General features: G+C 41.9%; 1 protein-coding gene and 1 long non-coding RNA gene across 7 annotated transcripts in view; one reads left to right on the plus strand and one right to left on the minus strand.

The window, feature by feature from the left end:
• Positions 1 to 551: 551 nt before the first annotated feature.
• Positions 552 to 22,599, minus strand: ILF3 (interleukin enhancer binding factor 3). Of its 6 annotated transcripts, none has more exons than XM_028711543.2 (20): positions 22,379 to 22,599; positions 19,383 to 19,465; positions 19,082 to 19,308; positions 15,624 to 15,825; positions 14,145 to 14,292; positions 12,617 to 12,708; positions 12,148 to 12,243; positions 9,940 to 10,051; positions 9,403 to 9,500; positions 8,986 to 9,097; positions 8,776 to 8,904; positions 8,355 to 8,554; positions 7,502 to 7,660; positions 6,812 to 6,949; positions 6,531 to 6,704; positions 6,145 to 6,298; positions 5,606 to 5,659; positions 2,837 to 3,178; positions 1,760 to 1,885; positions 552 to 1,188 (listed from the first exon to the last, which is right to left on the minus strand). In XM_028711543.2, exons 2-20 carry the CDS (start codon positions 19,383 to 19,385, stop codon positions 1,058 to 1,060), a joined length of 2,697 nt encoding a protein of 898 aa, XP_028567376.2. In that variant the 5' UTR covers positions 19,386 to 19,465; positions 22,379 to 22,599; the 3' UTR covers positions 552 to 1,057. The 6 variants fall into 6 exon arrangements, with proteins under 6 accessions (XP_028567376.2, XP_028567378.2, XP_028567377.2 ...); XM_028711545.2 differs by having other exon boundaries at positions 15,624 to 15,804; positions 22,379 to 22,598; XM_028711544.2 differs by having other exon boundaries at positions 8,794 to 8,904; positions 22,379 to 22,598.
• Positions 21,439 to 22,633, plus strand: part of LOC114587390 (uncharacterized) — a 29,074-nt gene continuing 27,879 nt past the window's right edge. Inside the window, exon 1 of the long non-coding RNA XR_013391085.1 lies at positions 21,439 to 21,744. This is a non-coding gene — a long non-coding RNA (uncharacterized LOC114587390). The remainder of the gene's footprint in view (positions 21,745 to 22,633) is intronic.

Below are 22,633 nucleotides of genomic sequence, written 5' to 3' on the forward strand. Positions count from 1 at the left end.
AGGCAGTTTTTAACATATTTCAACTTGGCTTTGAGGCCTGCTTCTAAGTATCAACATACTCAAGTTTTTCTGTGACTCTTAACTTTGATTCATTAGTTTGTCCCAGCAGTTAGTTGCGATTTTAAAACAGCCATATATGCTGCACAAGGTGGAATCTGGTTTTAGGGGTGGACAAAACAGATATGAAATAAACAATTAATGACTGAAGACTCAAAATAAGAGTTGGACAAAATCACCAGTGTTTCTTGTTCCTTACCCCATTACTGTTTCATTGTTACCAAAGCTGCCTGTCAATTCTTCCACAATCACTTCATCAGAATTTGTCATTCACATAACTGTTTTCTTGTGAAAGACTAAAAAGAGGCCGTTAGAGAAGTTAATACAACTTGAGTGTTACTGGCCATGCAAAGTTCGGGCCTTTATAAGGGATTTTTTGAAAGTTACCATAAATTATTAGGATACAACAACCTAACGGCTTGCTTTGAAAGTTGAGAGGCAGTTGGTAGCAATCAGGTTATGGGATTTAGGCAGAATAAGAATCTAGACAGACACATGAAGAGTTTGTGTTTATTTGTCTACATTCAGCATAATCCAGATGTGCTGTCTGAATGACCCAGACATACAAAACCCACTCTTTCCCACAAGTTTTAAAATAAAATCCTCACTTATAAAACTGAAAAACACTAAAGCATTAAAATACAGAAAGCTTGTTTAAACTCACTTCACAAAAGCATTAGCAGAAGATATCCCTTATCTATTTAAAGCCATACTGTGTTAACACACGAATGTCATTTAAACAGAAAAAGGATACTGAACTCAAATTCTATTTAGACAGAAAATTGAAATGGCAAACAAACCATTAAATACACCATTAAATGTCCAAAATACAGCTAAGTATGGAATTACAAAGTACTCAACCATTAGTGACTGATATCACAAAGAGCACTGCAACATGGAAACAGGGTTTACATGTTTACTGTGATGCAATAAAACTCAATATTCAAAGGGTATGCAAGTTTAGAAGGTAACAAAGCTTCACACCCGAGAACAGACTGGTTTATCTATACTGATAGTTCATGCTGTGGTCATTTCTGCCATAACCAGCTTGGGAGACTTGGTAGGAATTGGGAGGTCCACTGTAATTCTGATTTGAACCTGGGGAGTTGTAGTTTGGCTGAGAATATCCTCCTAGGGTGAAAAGGGAGAGGGGTCACGTTAATGTATTATAAATCTCTACTTTGTGATAGTTTAGACTATATAAGCATACACAAATAGCAGGCAACACACCACGACAGAATGAACATCACCTCCCCAAAGTTTGGTAACTGAAGAGCACTTGGGGTACAATAATCTTTCCCTGCTGCACTTCTGTCTGCTCTGGTCTATCACCGCCTCCCTTTTTAATGTGATCTAAAATTATGCTTTAGTAACAAAGGCACTCCCATCAGCTTTTGGAAAAGAAAAGCAGCAACAGGAGTCCCCTCCCTGCACTGCTAATCTTTCTCGAAACTAAAGCCTAGTCAAGTGAGAGTGACACTCTTCCACCTTTGTTCATTGCATGTTCCGGAGGACTGACTGAAGGAAGGAAGGAAGGAAGGAAGGAAGGAAGGAAGGAAGGAAGGGAGCAATAGCAGTGATCACATATAATGGCTGGCTGATTAGCAAGGTCAAGATTTGTGGACTACCAAACAAAATAACTTATTCCACTCAACATGCAAACACTTCAGGGTTGCTGTTATTCTATACGGACATTGCTTACCTTGGTAAGATGACCCTCCTCCAGCTCCGCCCCCATAGCCACCATGGGAACCAGCATTGTAGGCAGCTCCTCCTGAGCCATAACTGTTTGCGCCACTACCGCCACGTCCACCGCCACCACCGTAACCTGGAATTAAGAATGTATACTGAGGAAAGTCTCACATCAGGCTACTTTGGAAACATTCAAAATCAGATGTAAATATATGAAAGCTGACTTCATATAATACCACCATATAATACACAGGGAGATTATCAGCTCTTATCATAGATGTCTCCCCTAGTTTCTTGCAACACAGCAGCAGTGGAGAGGCTATACCGAAACTAGCTGCATGATGAACGTTTCCCAACACACCTGCTCAAAATTATTAGATGTCTTCATTTATCTCTGCAGCTCAACTCCACTGCCTTTTAAAAGATTCTCCTCTGATCTGCATCTCAACCCAGTTACTGGAATATCTGCTGTCCACAAGGATCTTTAAAATACATCTACTTTACTTAAGCATACAAAGTAACACAGAATCCCATCAGTTCTTAAACTATCATGTTTCCTTTACAATTCCAATCTCTGTCCTTGCACTCTGGGACTTAAGGTAAAGGTAAAGGTACCCCTGCCCGTACGGGCCAGTTGTGACCGACTCTGGGGTTGCGTGCTCATCTCACTTAAGAGGCCGGGAGCCAGCGCTGTCCGGAGACACTTCCGGGTCACGTGGCCAGCGTGACGAAGCTGCTCTGGCGAGCCAGCACCAGCGCAGCGCACGGAAATGCTGTTACCTTCCCGTTATAAAACGGTACCTATTTATCTACTTGCACTTAAGGGTGCTTTCGAACTGCTAGGCGGGCAGGAGCTGGGACCGAACAACAGGAGCTCACCCCGCCGCGGGGATTCGAACCGCTGACCATACGATCGGCAAGTCCTAGCCACTGAGGTTTTACCCACAGTGCCACCCGCGTCCCACTCTGGGACTTACATAATGATAATAGCCCTGATGTGCAGTGTACGAGACAAATGCTTATGCTAAAAGTGTTTTAAGGCCTTTCACAACTCCCCCCCCCCCCACGAGGAACACACTGAATTTACTTTCGTAATTGTAGTCTGATCCTCCTCCACCGCCGCCAGGAGAGTTGTAGGAATTTGAGTAGGAAGCATAGTTGCCTTGGTTATATCCCTTCTGCTTGCCTTGCGGTGGCCCATAGTTGCTATACTGGTTCTGGTTATATGACTGCTGTTGTTGGCCTTGATGGGCTTGATACCCTGAACCATAGGCGGGCTTTTGCTGTCCTCCATGCTGCGGCTTCTTCCCAGCATGTTTAGGAGGGGCAGGAGAGCTGTAGTCGCCACCTTGGTAGTAGGAACCATACCCTGCGGATCCACCACCGCCTCCTGCGTTGCCGGAATGGCCACCATTGCTGTAGAACTGACCTAAGGACAGGACAGAAAGCAGTCACTGCACTTGTTCAAGTTATTCGAAACTGCTACATGCTCAGGAAGAAACGGGCCTAAAATGTGACTGTGTAGCATGACTTGTGTTGAGCTTCCCCTGCATCCTAGTAGAAATCCGGAGCAAACTGACACGTTACCCCAGAAGTCCTCCCTTCCCTAAAGGGATACTTAGGTTTGACTGGAGCCTTATACCTCTCTCTGGAAGGGCTATGCACTCTCCCACAATATTTGAAATGAGAGTAACCCATTTTCTGTAGCAGTGACAATTCAAAATTTGGAATTCTATAGACTTGAAGTCAGACTTATTACATCAGCCATCTCAGGCAGATGCTTTTAGCTGGGAGTGAACATTCAACAAAGCAGTCTGGTATGATTTCAGTTCCCCATGTACCAGACTGCAAAATATCCCCTTGTGTGTAAAAGGAAGTGATGATCACAGCTGGAAACAATAGCAGAAGACACAGAGTTATTTGGGTACATCTAAAGTCTGTAGAGATCCTGTTTTGAAATACAATTTGAGCACATAAGATTTGAACCCCCTTTTTAACATGATCTAAAGTTATGCTTTAGTAACGAAGGCACCAGCTTTCAGACCCACAACAGGTGTTATAAGCCTATGGTTAAAACTGCACAAGAATGGCTATTGTCTAGTAAGGTGACACATGCAGCCAATCTGCACAGCATGGTATACTGGAAGGAACACCACTAGTTTTAAATAAAAATTTAGATAATGATTTCTGGAAATAAGTCTTGGCTCCCCAAACCATCTTCACACTAACACCCACAGAACACCCACAACACAGTGGGTGTTAAAAGTGAGTTTTCACTCAGTTCAGAACTATAAAAAACAGTTTCTCTTTAAAAAAGGGCATTAACAACAAAATTCATTGGGGAAAACAATTCCCTCACCACAACCACTTGTAGTTACCATGTTAACTATTTTGTAAACTGCTTATTTAGTAATGATTTCATTTAGAACTCATTAACAAATAAATAACAATGTGTGTGCATAGGGGCGTACTGCTTTTGTTTGTTACTATGTTATGCAATTGTGTTTTTATATTGTAAACCACCCCTGTGATCCTTGGATAAAAGGTGGTATAGAAATTTTAATCCCTAGACAGGGATCAAGATACACACATTTAAATCAACTACTGAAGCAAAGAAGACCAAACAGTATGTTTATTAAAAACCTCAACAACTAGTTTATTCCCTGTGCCTTTTCAGTGTTTAGTAGCTTTCATTTCCTGGACATTACATACACCTGCTTTTGGGGACATGCACTGCAAAAAAGATAAGTAGCCATACCCTACAAGAATTTGAACCAACTTGCAAAGTGCTTTTAGGCCTTTTATCTTTAGTTGCAAAAAATGCCCACTGCAACTAATGAAACCATTCAATTTTAGAGGAATCGCAACCCAACCATTGTAGCTGAGGCTGTAGGTCCTGGATGTTATACCAATACAAGAAGCACAAAGGATGCAGATATTAAAATTAGCACATACTACTTCACATACAAGTCAATATCATGCATGCTTAAAACACTAAGTTGTCATAGATTCTGAATTGTTCAAATGTCTTTCCCTTATTATTAGAGGCATCTATCCACTTCAGGGAACCAAAAAGGTTAAGTTTTGTACAAAATCTGTTGTAAATTAAATCAAGTACTTCACACATTATCATGTTCCTTAAAAATAAAGCGATGCTTTCCATAAAAAGCAAACAGGGGCCTTTTGCCTGTAAGCAGAACAGAGTTGGCTCTTTTTGTGCACAACGCACAAACACATTCCTTGAAATTTAGCTCCCCCATAGTGTACATCAATATGACCAAAGGCAAGTCACAATAAAAACTGCCACTGTTTGTAGGCTAACAGTTTCAGACAAGCTGCGGTGAAAAGCCACTGTTGAGAAACCCAGTGAAGCACAGGGACACAGCACGAACACTTTGGGTTTTGGAGTTCGAGAAAATTGGAGTAAAAAGCTGTTTTATGTGCAATACTTTTAGATGATCTAGGAAGACCCAAAATCATGATAGCCGTAGCAGTCTGTGAAAAAGTCACCTACAAAAGGGGGAGACAGAGCAGAGGAAAAAAAATTAGAATTTTTGGAAGATGGCAAAATGTGCCACATTTTTAAAATTTATTTTTATTTCTCTGCTCCCGTCTTCCCCCCCTCCCGAAACAAACCAAGCTGTGTATTTTAAAATTGTATTTGTATTTTTTTAGGGAAAATGCTTTTCAGAATGGTGATTTGCTTCACTGGCATAAAGCAGAGAAATGTTTAGTTCATTTTAAAAGCAAGTGAGATTTGCTTTCAACACCAGATTTTCCTCATTTCACTACGTAAAATAGAACTGAGCTTCACTACCCCCAGGGTGTTGTGTTTATCTTTTCCATGAACACTTACTATAGCCTGCTGTTGCAGAATTGCCACCGTAGCCATAGCTTCCATATCCAGCTCCTGGAACAAAATGAAGTATATATTAGTCACCTGACAATATTGCAAAAAAGGAGCGAATTAAGTAGACCATTTGGTAGGTTTACACCATGGATTTACACTGATGCTCAGATTCAGGCACATATATAAAAAGTGGACTCCACAGAACCACTGAGTTCAGCAACCATTAAGGCTTTCACCTGTATTTATCTTCCAGCTCCTCCTTAATCTCAAATTTGCAAATCCTGCGCTCTCTCTCTCTCACACCCACACACTATATGCAATGTTATGATGCCGAGGTGGTGAGCAAGTGCCCCTCTAGATGTTGTTGATCTCTCAAAGGCCATCAGCTCCAGACAACATGACCAATGATGGGAACCAGAATTTAACCAAACCTGTTGGGGTACAGGCCTCCCACCCTTGCTATGAAGCAGAAAAAGAAGCATGTGCAGGATGATTAATGCTAGCTTTCACACTTTAAAGTATGGAACAGAAAGGAAGTAACTCACCAGCATTCATATATCCTCCATGATTAGCACCACCAAATCCACCTCTTCCTCGACCGCGGCCTCGGATATTTCCTCCTCTACCACGACCCCGCATGTTTGGAGGGGGTGGCACTTCAGTATGCATAGGGCCTCCCATACCATAGCCTGGATTATGCTGTTGAAATTAGTAAAAATCCAATCAACAGAAAGTCAACTAACTTATTTTTGATTCTTGCTATGTTAAGTATTTTGTATAATTCATTGCTAAGCAGCTCCTAGAACTGTAGCCAGAAGCTATGCTTTTCAAATCAACCGCCAAATAGTCTGTTAAGAGTACAGTCTCTCTAGGGGACTGAGTAAGTATTATTAATCTACCTGAAAGCACAAGTTATAGGGTTAAAATTTACCTTTATGGGAAATTTGGGTCCACCTCGCGCTGGCATAGGGGCCCTTTTCTTCTTTTGCTCCATTGGAAGGGGGGCATCTGGAAAAAGCTTTTCTAACGCAGCCAGTGCAGCATAAGCTTTTGCCACTTTTTTGTTTGAACCAGCTCCTTGGAATTTCTGACCATCAACCTCAACCTTTGAAGTAAGGAAAAGTGTCAGGGAGAGAACTGCACGTTCCCATGTTGTAACGGCATTAACTAATAGTAATTCTGAATGCAGCTTTGTATACCAGATCATCTCACCTCCATCACAAACCGCTTATCATGACTGCCGCCAGTTTCTGAGATCAGCTCATATTTTAAGCCACGTCGTTTCTCATTTAGCTCCATAACTGGGTTTTTCCCATGCTTTGTCAGTATTGGCCCCTGCTGCTTCACATTCTATGAAATTAAAATACCACTGCATTGGTGCCATTTCCACTTTTTAAAAATGTAGATCAATAAATGGGGGGATGGGTGCATGTGCTAAACCACTACAGAAAAGCCGAAAGCCAAAAAAATTATCTAGGTTAGCATCCCACCTTCCTAGTTAGCACAGTAGGGCAAGCAAGATGGTGAGCACAGAGAAGCAAACCATGTGGTATTTGCCCACTAGAACAAGGAACTGGCTTTGTGAATGTGTAGTAGTAGAGGAAAAAGTAGGCTTTCAAAAGAGACACCTGGGTGCTGGTGAGAAGTGTACCAGAAACTATAATGTACTGACTTTGTCTTCATTGACTACGTACAATTGATTAGTAGAGTACACTTAGAACTATAATGTCAGATTTAGTTAAGCTATATATATGAATCACCTCCATAATCATTTGGTGGTTATTGATTGTACAAGAGTTTCTAAAACGAAGTAGGAAATTGGCATTGATCTGGAGTGACAGGGATTCTAGCCTGAAGAGCAATGACCAGAGCCTAAAAGAGGCACAAGTAATGTACACCTACCTCTGTTTGCTCTGAAGGAGAAGCAGCACTGGGTGTACAAATAGTTTCTACTACAGGCGGAGCAGTGATAGCTACTGGTTTCTGATCTGTTTCCTCTGCTGATTCATCACCCCTCTCTCTTCCTTCTACACCTGTAGGCAATCCCATATCTTGTAACACCTAAGAAGAAAAAAATTATCCTGATCAATTTAGAAGCTTCTGTACAACTTCAGACTACTGTTATATACTCAGTAACATCCATTAAGCCATTCAGCAACCATACCTAACTAGAGTTTCACAAACTATAGCTTGAGCTTTCAAACACAGGACGTAACATGATTTAGAGCTTGCTTATCCAGGCCCATGCAGAGCTTGTCTGATGCCCGGGTTGGAAGTCGTGTTAAAATAAAGCTATAAATTAAAAAAATAAAAGGGAAAAGAAGGAGCTGGTTTCTAGAGGCTCCCCAGACAGCTTAGCCCTCCGAGGCATGGGGCAAGTATACCTGGCTGCCAGCTCTCTTTGCATGGGCCTGTGCTTATCCCTCCCAGCTTCTAGGTAAAGCACCCTCATAGTCAACTGATACTATGGCAAATCATAAAGCACAAACTACACTGATTACATGTCTGTGTCAAATCATGGTTCTCCAATTTTGTCTTGTTGGTCAATTGCAAACTATGTATGTCAATACAAACACAAGACTGAATCATAGTTTAAGCTTCCTTAACCATGGTTTGTAATGAATGACACTGATGTATTCTGGGAAAGGCACAAGATCCCCTTCCAGACGAAAGGAATTCAAGTTACGTTCAAAGCGAAACTGTATGTACTGACTTACAAATAATAGTTATGCACATATTCATAACCACTTCCTACCTTTACAGCTACATGCAGCTTGGCTGTTTTTTTGGAAGGTCCTGAAGCTTCATATGTGATGCCATCTACTTCCACAGACATGGTAAATATAGGAGCATGAACTGGACCTGTCTGAGACACTAGTTTATACTGAAGTCCTGGTTTCAGTTGGTTCAATTTCATCAGTGCATTCATAGCTTGTGGCGGTTCTGATTTCTCCTCTGAACAAAAGAAGAAATTAACATATTGACTGAAGACCCCACATTAATGTCTTTTGTGCTCTACGAAGTGCACAGTGTAACGTTTATAGCTATCAAGCAAATCAGCCAAAGCAGAAGAACTCGACATTTTTTCTACTTCCTACCATTCACTGACATTTACACATCAACATGAATCCGAAACATCTGGATTAGCAAGCACTTGGAAAACTATGTATACCTACCTCTTGCCAACTCAATACCTTTTTTCTGAATCTTCTTTTTCTTTTTGCTTGGAGACTTCTCCTCTCCGTCTTCTTCCATAGGACGTTTCAACGGAGCAATGGCATATGTGGTGCTAGGGGGAATCTGGACTGTAAACAGATTTTAGATTGTCAATAAAAACACCAACATATTTTCTGTCAGAAATAAAATTCCAGACTACTGAAACCTACCAGTGTAATCAACTGGGTTTTCATTTTTTGGTTTCTTGGGCATCTTTGATGGCAACGGATCCATCCCCAAAACTTTATGAAGTTGGCCAAAAGCAGCAAGCCTTAACGCATGCTAGAGAGATAGAATGTGTATTACTGAGGTGTCCAAACTGCTCCTAGATTTCCCCACATTCATAACAAAACCCATTCCCAGTATTTCAAGCCAGAAATTTCTGAAGACCAAAGCCAGCAAGCACTCTGGAACTTACTGTTAAGTTTTAAAAACCTGACATCTTATTTTTGGCAAATCAGCAAAAACCTCCTGCATTACTTAATGGGACCCTTTTTCTGTTTCCGATTAAAGCCAGCCTCATTGGGAAAACTAGCTATCATTAAGAACTCATTGCGGTTTTGTAACATCTGTAATCAAAACTATACCTGAGCACTCTGTGTGATATCTTCCCTTTGTTGTCTGTCTAGATGCCCAATAGCATCAGTGGCTTCTTTTTCACAAGGATCATAAATACCAGAACCATCTGAAGGCAGGAAACAAGGAAGATATGCAGAGAATTATCCTAGGGTCTCTACGTAGACTCAAATATTCCCTCAGCATCACCTAAGACTCAGAAATGTAAGTAGCTCAATTGAAGTTCTTGATCCAATGGGCAATAATTTGATCTAGTCTGCAATACAGATCATTAAGCCCAACACTGAGTGGCAAGATTGCCAAAGTCTTCAAGCACTCCAAAAGCAGCCTGCACATTCTGTCACATCCCCATTAAGGGAGTTGGAATACTGGGTCCATAATTTTAAGAGCATTTGTTCAAGGTAATGTCATGCCCTATACATCAAGCCTTAAGTAAAAGAAACAGATAAAATATGGTCATGCCTAACATGGTGGAAACACAAAACCTTGACTAGAGCCAATTTCAGTCACTTCTATTGAAATTTCTCAAGAGTCGAGAACTATCTAACCTGGCATGACTATTCCTGATGCAAGGCATTCAAGAACTCTTCTCAGGGCCTCACCGGCTCCCATTGGTCGATTGGCTGTTCCAATTGATTTCTCACACAGCAGTTCTAGAGGCTGAAAAGACATTTCAGAAATTTGTAAGGAAAATAGTAAACAGTTATCAGTGCCCATAGTACAGATGCTGGCCTACCTTAACCACTAATCTATTAAATAACTCAGTTAAAGAGACACATGTATGACTAGAAAATTGGGTGTTGGATCTAGGAGACCTTGGTACAAGCTTGCCTATCACTGACTCAATGGGAAAGTTAACATGCGGATGTTAGTGCCCTTTCTGTAAAATGGGAATCAGTGAATGAATAAAGTTTTTAAACTTAATAAGCGCAACATAAATAGTAGAAATAACAAGCTCTCTATAGCTTTAACATATAGAATGCTCATAGCTCACATATTAATTGCTTCTGCTTCGAAGTGGCTTCTCTGTTGCAGCTTCCGGGGGGGGGGGGCAGGGAGAGAGAGAATGTAGTTTCCTAACCTCACCAGCAACTTGAATTGAAGCATGCACCTCATAATATTTTAACTGTTTGAAGTCAATGGTAATTGTTAAAAAAAGGGGGTTTGCACTGTTCATCTTGGTGAAAGCAAGAATGATCTGCACGTTAAATGATACAGACACTTGCAATTTACTTGTCCTGCATTTATATTCCGCTCAAGCGGAATCCAATGAAGCCTAGCCACGTTTGGTTGTAGGGGGTTGCTGTAAGGCACGCACAGGCAAACACTGGTCCTCCAGATGTTTGGAACTACAATTCCCATCATCCCTAGCTAACAGGACCAGTGGTCAGGGATGGTGGGAATTGTAGTCCCAAACATCTGGAGGGCCAGAGTTTGCCTATGCCTGCTGTAAGGTGTGTGGTCGTCTAACCTGGACTAGAGTCACTTTTAGCTGTTGCCTGGGCATAAGCTTAACTGAAGGTCTGGAATGTGTGTGAGGGGCTGTCTAATAATGCCTGTGAAGTATTAGAATGGTAATCTGCATTGAAGATTGAATAACCTCACCACATTCTCAAATATTCACTGGCTGCATAGACACATAAGCCAGACTTTCTGTGTGCTGGTACATGTGGTCTGATCACTCCTCCTCTGATACAAGTGGGATAAACACCCCCAGGAGGCCCTTGGCTTCCTTTTGCATTCTAACAAGCCACAATAAGCAAGCCAACAAAGCATGGTTCAAGATGGGCAGTGACTATGCTTTGTTGTCACAATCAAACTAACAACTTCCTGGTATACTATCCTGCTCACACCAGGAGAGGGTTGAAGTGGAAGTAAGCAGGCAGCATGCATTAGCTCACTGCTTGTTTACAGCTTACCATAATAAACTAGAAACTGGCTTATGACAATGTTTGTGCAAACACAACCATTATATCTATGAAAACAATGGAAACTTCCTACAATGGCATATATTCATTGCACATTCAAATTATTTATATGCCACTAAATGGGTATTATTCCCAAGCAGTGATTTCAAAACTATTCCCTCCCCCAGGCCACCTGAAATTTGCTAAGACTCTTGGTGGACTACTTAATGATTTTTCTGCCTCTTGCAGCAACTGTGTTAAATACTGTAAGATTTCTAATTGTATTTTCATTATTTAATTCCTTAAATATTTTATTGTATTATAATTTGAATTCCATAGAACTCAATTGCATTACAAAATACAACATAATAAGTAATAAAATACAAACACAATTGAAATCAATATAACTGCTTAATAGGATGGATATGCTGGCTCTTGTTTTCAACCACAATCCAGAGATCTGCCCTGAACCATCCAAATGTAGCTTGCAGACCACTCCTGTTCTAAAAGCACAGAACAAGTCAATTTTGAGCCTCAGCAACCTGATGAACCTATGCCATGAGGATACTCTAGCTATAAACCAAAGCAGACTTTTGACAAGCATTTTCGAACTGTCAGGCTTCCACAATCCCTAAAAGCCCACCTTACACTAGAACCTTTGGTCACATACAATCAGTCTTATTTAACAACCTAGGCAGTCTAACAAAGATTACACTTTTCTTAAATATCCAAATTATTCACATTTTCATAGTAAAATGAGAAATGCCTTCCTCTCCATAGGATATAAAAAGCACCTGCTTTTTCTCACACACATTTGCATATTAAAAAAGAAATAACTTGAAAGATTACCCATCCTCTAAGTGGAGCCCAAGTAGGCACACGGGTACACAGATCTCTCAGCACTCTGATGACTATGACACATGATTTCAAGCCATTTGCCCTGGCCTAGAATAAAGTAATAAGCAACACAGGTTCAGTAATATACTGCATACCAGGACCAAATTGAGACAAAATATAAATTTCTTGTAGTGCTACTTTGTCAAGGGTAAACTATGTATACATCTCCATAGCTTTATTTCTTTAGTTTAATTACTGTGTATGAAAACTTACTCTTAACACAAAGCAGCAGCAATGAAATCTACTCCATTCCTTCTCTGAAAAACTAAATTCATTCAAGTGCTTCTTTAGCAACTGTGCATTTAACAGATGCTAAGTTCTGCACATCTACAGCCCAGATTTAAAACATTTTAATGAAGTTAGACAATTACAACTTACAAGTTTTTCTACTTAAAGACAAATATAAGAACAAAATGCAAACCTGGAACCACTTGGCGTGTCGGAGTGACGCCAAGGCAGCAAGGCATTTCTGCCTGTCCAGAACGTCCGGTGAGTCGTTGACTGATAGCGTTTCTATTCGTGGGTGGAATAAGAAGACAAGGTACAGTTTGACCAAGGGGGTTCTGTCGGGTGGAGAGGGGATGAGGCAGTTTCCTAAAGGGCAGCTGAGGCTCCCAGAACTCTGATCTACAGCCCTGTACCTGAAAGTATAGCCTCAATACACTTTACTTTGTCACCCTTATGAACTAACAACTACATAAGGAGAACAATGTGAGGCACTAACTCACTCTTACAAAAGGAAAGGAAACCCTACAGGGAAGGGCAGAAATCCTAAACTATTTTAACCAGGTTACAAAAAGGTATAGGACTATGCTAACCAACAGAATGGAAGGTTAAAATTATATCCCCACTCTATATCCGTAGAGGTACATAACTAAATGCTTTTCTAGATGGGAACCCCCTCCGCCCACAAGGCTCGACTGCCCTGGCCCCAGCCCATGACAGAGTGCGTCCTGTTGGTCAAAGGTCCAGCGTCCCTAAAATCGACAAACTAGAAGGCTTGGTAGATGTGGTCAGATATCAGAACCATAAAACAATCAGTAGCGAACAAAATTACTATCCAGTCTGTGCTGCAGCAAAACTGAAGATAGGAAGAAGCCAGGGTTTTAGATAAGGCTAGTTCAGTCATTTGAAATGTGAGACCCTTTAAGCATTGTGTTCACCTGGCTACTGAAAAAACCATTCTAGATTTATTCAAATGTGAAGATTGCTTTTAATATTAAGGGTGAATTCACACATCCAAGCTCATCTCTGTACGATCAAGTGATGTGCATGTATGAAGACAGCTATCACACAAACACCGGATAGGTATTTTGTAGTATTTGATATCACCTCAAATACTTTGTGTGGACTGCCTCCTTTAAACTCAGCTGCAAATAATCAGGCTGAGTTATTATATACATGCTTGTCACTCAGGCCCATAGATGTATAAGTAAGATGAAGGATGGAGTAACTTTATCCAAAACTCTGCATTACATTCTTGAATTCAGCTGAACAGGCTGAAACCCCAAAACCATCAAAAATACAAAAAGCAACTATCATTTTTGCTGCAACACAAACTGCTTTTATGTAACATATCCAATTTCATGAACATGCAGAAGTCATTTAAACTAAGACTTCATCTTAAGAGGTTTTAGTTTACATTTATAATGTCTGTATCCATCATTAATATCTGATGAAAAAAGTTATACCAGTGAGTTAATGTACTTGTACAAGGCCATACAAAAAGGCCCAAACATTTTAAAAAGTGATTTAATTTGGAAGGTGGTACTCAGATTCTAGAAGCCTATAATCCAGTTGTTCATAACCATGACACTGTGTAGCATTGTGACACAAAGTTGATTTGCATGAAATTGCTCTGCCTAATCAAAAACAGAACACCACAGTGAACAACGAAGTCAGTCTGGAAACTTATTCTGCGGCTGCTAGCAGTTTTCAGTCCTCCATACCTCCAGCTAACATTTTTTCCATTTCTTCTCTGACAACAGGGGATGTCAAGTGGATGGTAAGTGTCAGTGGAGGTTCTTTTGTATTCTTAATGATAATTGCAGCATCACTGATAGATTGGATAATTTCATATTTATCTTCAGTAATAGCCTGAAACACAAAGAAATGCCTTAGAGTTTTATCAGAGTCTCTCCCTTTCTGCAGCGCCAACATCCAAGTTAGAGCTTTGGGGCAACTATGTTTGATTTTGGCGTAGTTGGTATAGCCAAGAGAAACATAAGGAAATTCACTTCATACTATGGTATCTAACTGGTTTCTCAAATAAGCCAGTGGTAGCAAATGAAGATGAGCTACCAAGTGCTGAGAAATGTTCACCAGCTTAATTTGTAATGTTCTGGAAGTTCTGAAGGGACAGACCCACAGGGCTAGTTACAAGAAGAGGTGCCAGCAACTGGATACAGAAAACTGGCAAGTGGTAGGCAAAGTACTTGGTAGATCTAATTAACAGTGGGCCCACCACTTATGCGAAGGTTCAGTTCCGGAGCACCGTGCACAAAGTGCAAAGTATGGAACACCTGGAACGGCTACCTGCAAGGTGGATGGCTGCTTACTGAACTCTGGGAAGGCCACAGGACCACTTGGGAGCATCCCAGCCCCCTCCTGCAACCTTCCAGAGTCCAGTAAGTATGGCACTGGGCTTTGGGAAGGAGGCACAAGGGAGAGCTCCTTGCCAAACCTTGCTCAACTTTGGGAAGGAGAAGCATGGGCTCAGGCAGCTCCTTCCCAAAGCAGAGTTACAAGAGAAACCCACTAGGTGCATGGGTTGAGCAGAAATAAATGTATAAAAGGAGAGTTGGGAACGGTGGGTTTTCCCTGCTCTCCATTTATTTATTTATTCTCCCCACCCCGCATAAGTTGGTGTTTGCAAGTGAATGCAGGCTCAATGTGCTACATAAAATGTTCGCTCCGGAATTATCCCACTTCAGCAATGCTTTGATTACAAGGGAACTTAAAATGCTACAGTATATGATAGCAAAATGCATGATTTTAGATGTTATAATTATTTATTAAATTTCTATACTGCCCTTCATGAAAGGAGCACAGGGCAGTTTACAATATAAAACCACAAAAATACATTACACAGTAACAAACAAAAACTGTAACATCCCTCCAACAGTTTTAAAAGCCACACATTGTTGAATTAGCCAAAGGCCTTGGAGAAAAGGAATGTTTTTGCCTGGCGCCTAAAAATATGTAAATAGGTGCTTTTTACTCAGATTGAGTAACTTTATCCAAAACTGCATTACATTAGAGTACCCAAGTTGGCAGAACAGCAAAAATTCTGTGAACTCTTTGGCATGAAACCCCATAACCCAATAAAGTAGGATAACATTGTATTTGTTCCACGAACAAGTAAAAAATAAAAAAGATAAGCGGTGGCAATTATAAACTTTTAAAAATTGCCTATTTTTCATACTCACAGCAAGTTGGGTTCCAAGATTATCTGCCACTTTTTCCAAAAGACCAATAGTAGGCTTCTCCTTGCACAACAGAACCAACTCAAGATCCAAGTCTCCCTTAAGCAAGAGCCCCTTCGCTACAAGACCAACACGCATCACTCCACGAAGTGTCCGAGTTAAGTGCTCTGTGGTCTTCGGCTCACTAAGAAACGATGAAAAGAAGCTTTACAGAAAATGATGAAATGACAAACTGCTCTTTTATTGTGCTAAGTATTTGTTCAAATCAAACTTTCAGCACACAATGGAAACACTGGGCTGTTTCAAAATAGCCACCAAACTGTTTTGCACTACATGGAGGGACCCAAATATCTTTAAATGTTGATTCAAGTAGAACGAACACCATGACCTGGTATTACATCTCTACCAGCTCATTATTTCTAACATTTTATCATCATGTAAAGGTATTTTAATCCCCAAAGTATTCAATCTACCTGCCAGGGGTAAAATACAGTATTAGTAAAATTTTAATTTCAAGGAAAAAATACAAATAGAATATGGCCTCTTCTTCAGCAAAAAAATTGGAAAGGGTACTTCCTTGCCATGGAATACGGAGTCTTAGAAAAGTCAGGAAGCAGTGAGGCATAACAGCCAGTGTGGTGTTGAAGTAAGTGTCAGACTAGGACCTGGGAGACCAGAGTTCAAATCTCCACTCAGCCATAAAGCTACTGGGTGACCTTGGGCAGTCACTGCCTTTCAGCCTAACCTACCTTGCAGTGTTGCTATGGAGATTAAAGGAGCTCCTTGGGGGAAAGGGTGGGATATAAATGCAATAAATAACCGCTTCCAGAGCCTCTGAGGCTCAGCATGAAGCCTAGGAGATTCCCCACCATCCCAAACAGGGCAGAGGTGTGGGCGGAGAAGAGAGGTGCATTGCTGCTGTCTGAGCCTTTTAAAAATTCATCAGAGTGAAGCATCCTACACCCTCCAGCTTGGTGTGTGGGCAAGTGGAAAGTTGCACTGGGCTCTAGAAACACTCCTAAGTGTTTCTGAAGTTCAGCAAGATGCCATTCCTTTCCTCTCAAGGTTGCAACAGGGCTGGTAGCAATCATAAATTTTAGGTGACTATGAAGGCTTCATGTGCTTATGGGCCCCTGAAAATGGATGATCTGGACTACAGGTAACAGAAGATGATGGGAACTCAAGTATAGCTAGTGGCAGAAAGCCTGGTCAAGAAAGGCACTCTGAGATACCTCCTAATCCAGCCCTGAGCAAAGACCTTCTTCTAAAGTGTTTCCCTCCTAGATGATAGCATGGAGAGCGCACCAGTGCCCTGGAGTCTAGACCACTGGGTACCAATGAACTGTGTATCCTTAGTTTAGTGAACAGACAGAAGTGCAGCCTGTGTAACGGTTATAGTGCAGAACTATTAAACAGAGAACATTTAACTGAATATTTTAGTTTGCAATTAATCTAATCCTGTGATGTGTTCCTCAAATGTTTCTTCCACCTTTGCATTAAAATGCAGAGGTCTACATACTGTTACCAAGCAACAATGATAATCTTCCTTCTATTTTCTTCAATGCTCTTAAGTTGAAACTTTTTTCCCCAACTGGAAAAAACAACAATTAGACACCTTTGGATGCTGTTCCATTCCAGATACATGGAATATCTGTTAAGCACTGTTTGGCTAAAGAGTATTTGGAGATGCTGAGAGAGAATGACTTCCCAAAGCTACTTAGCGAGTTCATGGCAAAGGCAAGATTTGACCCAGCAATGTCCTGATCTGTAATTCCAATATGGTGCAGCAACTTCAAGAATGCCTTCTCCCAGCCCTACTCATTATCCACCAAGAAATCAGCCCTGAGGTTGTGGTGTAGGGAGGAAAATTCTATAAACATTCTACAGCTTTATTTTTTCATGGTATTTTCAGTTTAAAAATATAATGCCATTTTAAACTAAACTACTCTGCACATGGAATGACTTCTGTGAGCACAATGGAAATTGTACTCCTCCTGCATTCACCTATCTTCCCCAGAGAAACCCCCACATCAAGGCGGAGGTGGGTGGCTGCACAGCACAAGAAGCTCCATTGTGCCCGCATAAGTCATCCCACACACAATGATTTAGTTGGATGCAACACATTGTTTCAATAGGTTGCCTCTAAATAAATACACTAAATATTTAAATTACTAAATACACTAAATAGATATTATTATTATTATTATTATTATTATTATTCTGCTTGGTTCAACTAGTATATATTATCCATTTAGTACTTTACTAATTGAAGCAACTAAAACACTGCACATGCGGAATGATGTTTTCTGGGGAAACTTACCTGAACCTTTTTTTTGGGTGACTAACCCTAGTATGTCTGTGTGCATATATTATATAAATACATAGCTCTTTAGTGTGCAAAAATTAGCATATGAAGTTTTCAGCACCTTTATTACCTTTTAGAATTTAAACACTATAAGGAGGCATATGTGGTTGTGTTGCCACATCCCTAAATATATTTACAACGTGTTAAGCATGATTTTTTTTCTCAATTTCCTTTCCTTGTCAAAGTATTTAATTTCAAATATTTTTGGCTATTTGAAAATTCTTTGATAGTTATGCAACAGATGAAATTAGCATAGCAGATTTCTAGATTTGCTCACTAAAAATAAAAGTCAAAGATGCAAAATGAGTTCCCAACCTACATAATGCACCAGAAGTTTCCAATTCAAACATTTTCAGGGGGAAAATCCACTTTTTTGATGTTTAAATTTATGCTGTACTAGTAGAACCCCAAGAAATGCAAAGGGGTATCATATCCAGACCATGTTTTCTCCTTGACAACACATACCCAACCTATACTGTATTTATAGGGAAATCTAGTGAAAAAACTTGACACTTTCTAGTTCCAGGAAGACTTCAACACAATTACCCAAGATTCAAGAAAACACTACTCACACATATGTATGTGGTAATGTAGTTGGGCTGCAATCTTATACTCTTAGCTGAGAATAAGCCCAACTGACCTAAATGATACATTTCTGAGTAGATGTGTATAGCACTGCACAGTAAGAGATTCTGTGGTAGTGGCAAATCCTCCAGCAGCAATTACGGTAACTGAGTTGGTGAAATGTTCTAAAATGTTTGTGACTGTTCTATCAGCTTAATCAGGGATGGAGAACCTGCAGTCCTCCAGATGGTGTTGGACCTGAATTTGCAACAGTTTCAGGAAGCATGGCCAGTAGTTAGGAGTGATAGGAGCTGGAATCCGACAACATATGGATGACCACAAGTTCTCCTCTCTCTATGGTAAATGAAACAACCAAAACTATGGACAACAGGAACAAAATCATGCTTACTGTTTCACCTACTGTGGCAACTGGAGATTTGCCTTTAGACGTAGAGATGGCTGCTTGCAATTGTGCCCTTTGAGTTCTACTAAAGTATTTAGCAGCTGACTGATGAGCAGAAATGTTACTTACCTTCCTTCTTTGTTCTCTTCTTCAGCTACAGCCTCCATGGTCTCAGGTTCTGGCTGATCTCCGCTACCTTTCTCTTGTTCATTAATCCAGTCAGATACAGCCTTGAGAGCACGTTCAGTGTGAGAGACCATGTTCTGTACTGCTGTCAGCTCCTCTTGCGTTGGATAAACTGCAGAGTGTTTTGCCATAACATGGCGGTCATCATTCACAAAAATACGCATTGGCCGCTGAAAATAAAAACACAAATAGTAAACCACCAGTGTATGCTATTGGCTTTCACCTCTGAATGGCAGTCTCTTACCATTTTTGCTTTTGAACTTTGGCTGAATTTTTCAAGAAATATTTGCTTCTTCCAATTTGTACTCGCTCAGTGTATTCAGTACTCTGGGAAAACGAAAAGGATAAACAATATCAGAAATCAATCAATCAATCTTTATTGCAGTCATAGACCAGACAGAAAATTTAACAACAGAAACACACACTTCATCTTCATCCAATAATATCAGAAAACAAACTGGTGGACTTGTCACAACATGGTACAATTATGAATTTATATTATAACAGAATATACCCCGCTACATTTTATGTTAACCAATGATTTATCATGTTTACAGAGGTCTCATTCTGATCTCCCCATCAACAAACCATGTTGCAAACCATGTGAGCAACAAGCTCATGCCCCTTGGTTTAGCATTATGTCTGAGCTAGTGATCACCGTTTCATTCCAATCAAACCACAATGCAAAACCAAGATTTACTCTTGGCTTTCTGATCACAATTTGAGCGAAATGCTAAGCCAGAAATTGTGGTTTGTTGTTCCTTATAGGGGAGGGGCAAAGCCAGAGCCATCTCTGCATTCATGATAAACCAGTGACTATGGTGTACAGTGGTACCTCAAGTTACAAACACCTCAGGTTACAAACACTTTGGGTTACAGACTCCGCTAACCCGGAAGTTGTACCTCGGGTTAATAACTTTACTTCAGGATGAGAACAGAAATCATGTGCCAACAGCACGGGAGGACCCATTAGCTAAAGTGGTACCTCAGGTTAAGAACGGTTTCAGGTTAAGAACGGCCTTCTGGAACAAATTAAGTTCGTAACCAGAGGTACCACTGTACTACAGGGACAGGAAACATGTGGTCCTACAGAGCCTGGACTCCAAGCTCCCTTAGAAAGCATGGCCAATGGTTGAAGAGAAGAATTGTGATCCAGTTCTGGAGTGTCACCCATGGCTTGTTGTGTTGTGAGAATGGGGCACTGTGTTATGTGTTGCCATGAGAACAAATTGCTTTATTGTAGCAAGAACTTTGAGAAGTGCAGGACAGACACATTTGAAATACATAAAAAGAACTAAAAATAGAGCTTGCTGGTCACAGGAATGATTTAAGTTCGTAATTTGTGAAGTTAAGCATACTGGGGCCTGGCAGAAGACGTTCACCTTATGCTATGCGGTCCTTTGAGCACAGCAGGATAAATATCTTTGGGACCAAAGATAAAAAATTCTTTCAGTTTTTAACAGTAACAAACCATTTAGCACAACCCCCAGACTGTTCTGTAAAAAATGTTAAACCAAAGTGACCCTACCTGCTAGAGATGGGGGGAAGGCAATCAATAACAACACATTACACTGCAGCATGAAGTTGATGAGGCAAGAAGCAGTGTGTCTTGGACAAATGTTCAGATCACAGACAATGATGCTACACTAGACTAATACTACTAGCACAACTTTTCATACAGTAAGAATATAATTGATGTTGTAAACATTAAATAAAAACTGGTCTCAGTCTAACATAGCTTTTAAGCCACAAATTAAGCACCTGTTTTAGCTAAGCTTGTGAAGCTGCACAAATTCAGTTGTATTCATCAATCTCAAATGCTCTGTAAGCCTATTTCAGAGCTGGTTTCTTGTGGAAAATGAGCTGCAAAGTTCAGGGAAGAACATTTTGTTTTCATTGTTGTTGGGGGGAGAGGAAGAAAGCAGAGAGACACTGGAAAATGCCTAGTCTGTTCAACACTATTCAGCACATCCTATTGCCTTTAAGCCTTCCCCCAATTTGTGCACTACAGCATCTAATCCTGGATTCATCTTGCATTAAATTATTTCGAATTACAGTTTAGTGGGACTATGGTTTCTTAACGCAACAATCCTGAGTAGCTGGTACACCCACCCCTATTTCTCTTTCCATGGGCTCAGGTGTTAACCCACTACTTTGAAATCGTAATTCCTAGCCAAACTTAATAGTAGCGCTACTTTTGTAAACGGAAAGCCAAGGCTCCTAAGCTTGGGAAACGCCATCACCTCTTTTGCTAGTTAACGGACCAAACAAAAGGCTGATAGTTGCCTAGAAGTCGCAGACTCTGAAAAGAGCTGCTTATCACAAACTTAAGATCTCCACTCGATCAAAACGTGGCTCTCCCCCTCCGCCCCCCCCCCCAAAATGCACGCAGGGGCTCGGCCATATAAACCTCACATCTGCCAGGAGATTAAAGACCAGCTTCACACCTGCGGCCGTTCAGACGCGCGCGAGAAACCCGGCGCGGCCCAAGACGCCTTTTTCCCGTAACCCGAAGAAGGGGACCCGGCCCTTGCCGCATTTTTAACCACGTGGAGGGAGCGCGTGCCGACCTGGGCAAGGTTAGCCAGCAGGCGAAAGCCATTACGGTATGTACCGGGGGTCGGGGAGAAAATAGGGCGGCGCTTCATTTGGGGAAGGGGGTCGGCACAAAACGCGAGTCCGGCGGAGAGGAGGCAAAGGGGGCCGGCGGCGGCCGTTGCGAAAGTGCCACCCGGGGCTGAGGCGAAGGTCCCCTTCCCCTCTGCCTTCAAGGGGAACTCGAGGGCGGGATCGCCACTTATAGGAGGGAGGCGGCGGCGGCAACAGCAGCAGCACACGTGAGAGGAGGCACCGGGGAAGAGATGGTTCCGGGGGACCGGGGAAAAGCGCACCCACGTCCCCGGGGCTTCTGGCTCCCCTTCCGTCGAGCCGCCCCGCGCGCCATGGCGCTTCTCTCCCTCCGATTCCCCCCTCCCTCCCGGCCCAGACAACGCTGCTGCCGCCGCCGCCGCCATTTTGTTCGCTCGACACAATGGAGCGCGCGCGCAAAGACAGAGACACAAGCGGGAGAGAGGATCCTCTTCGGAACGCAGGGGAACGTTATTCCCCCCCCTACCCCCCGCCGTACGTTCCCTCAGAAACGAGCCAAGCTCCCGCTGCCGCCTCAGGAGAACCCCGTGTTGTGGGAGGCGGGCCTGAGGCTTCTCCCTCATTCCCTCCCCTCGAAGCCCCTTCACTCACCTAGCGGGTTGGGCCCGTCGACAGCGGCGGCCTTTATCAACGGCCGCCCCGCTCCCCTCTCCGCCACAGAAAGCGGGCGGTTGCCGGTATCGGGCTCGCGGCTTTCCCGCGCAGAAGGCGGTGGCGGCGGCGGCTACGGGGGCGACGTTGACGGCGGCTTCTCCTCCTCCTCCTCCTCTTCCGTCAGCCTCTAACTGCAGCGCGGTAGCGGCGGCGACGGCGGCGCGCGGGAGGGGGGAGGGGAGGGGCGGGGCT

Source organism: Podarcis muralis, chromosome 17, assembly GCF_964188315.1.
Source record: "Podarcis muralis chromosome 17, rPodMur119.hap1.1, whole genome shotgun sequence".
Taxonomy (NCBI): Eukaryota; Metazoa; Chordata; class Lepidosauria; order Squamata; family Lacertidae; genus Podarcis; species Podarcis muralis.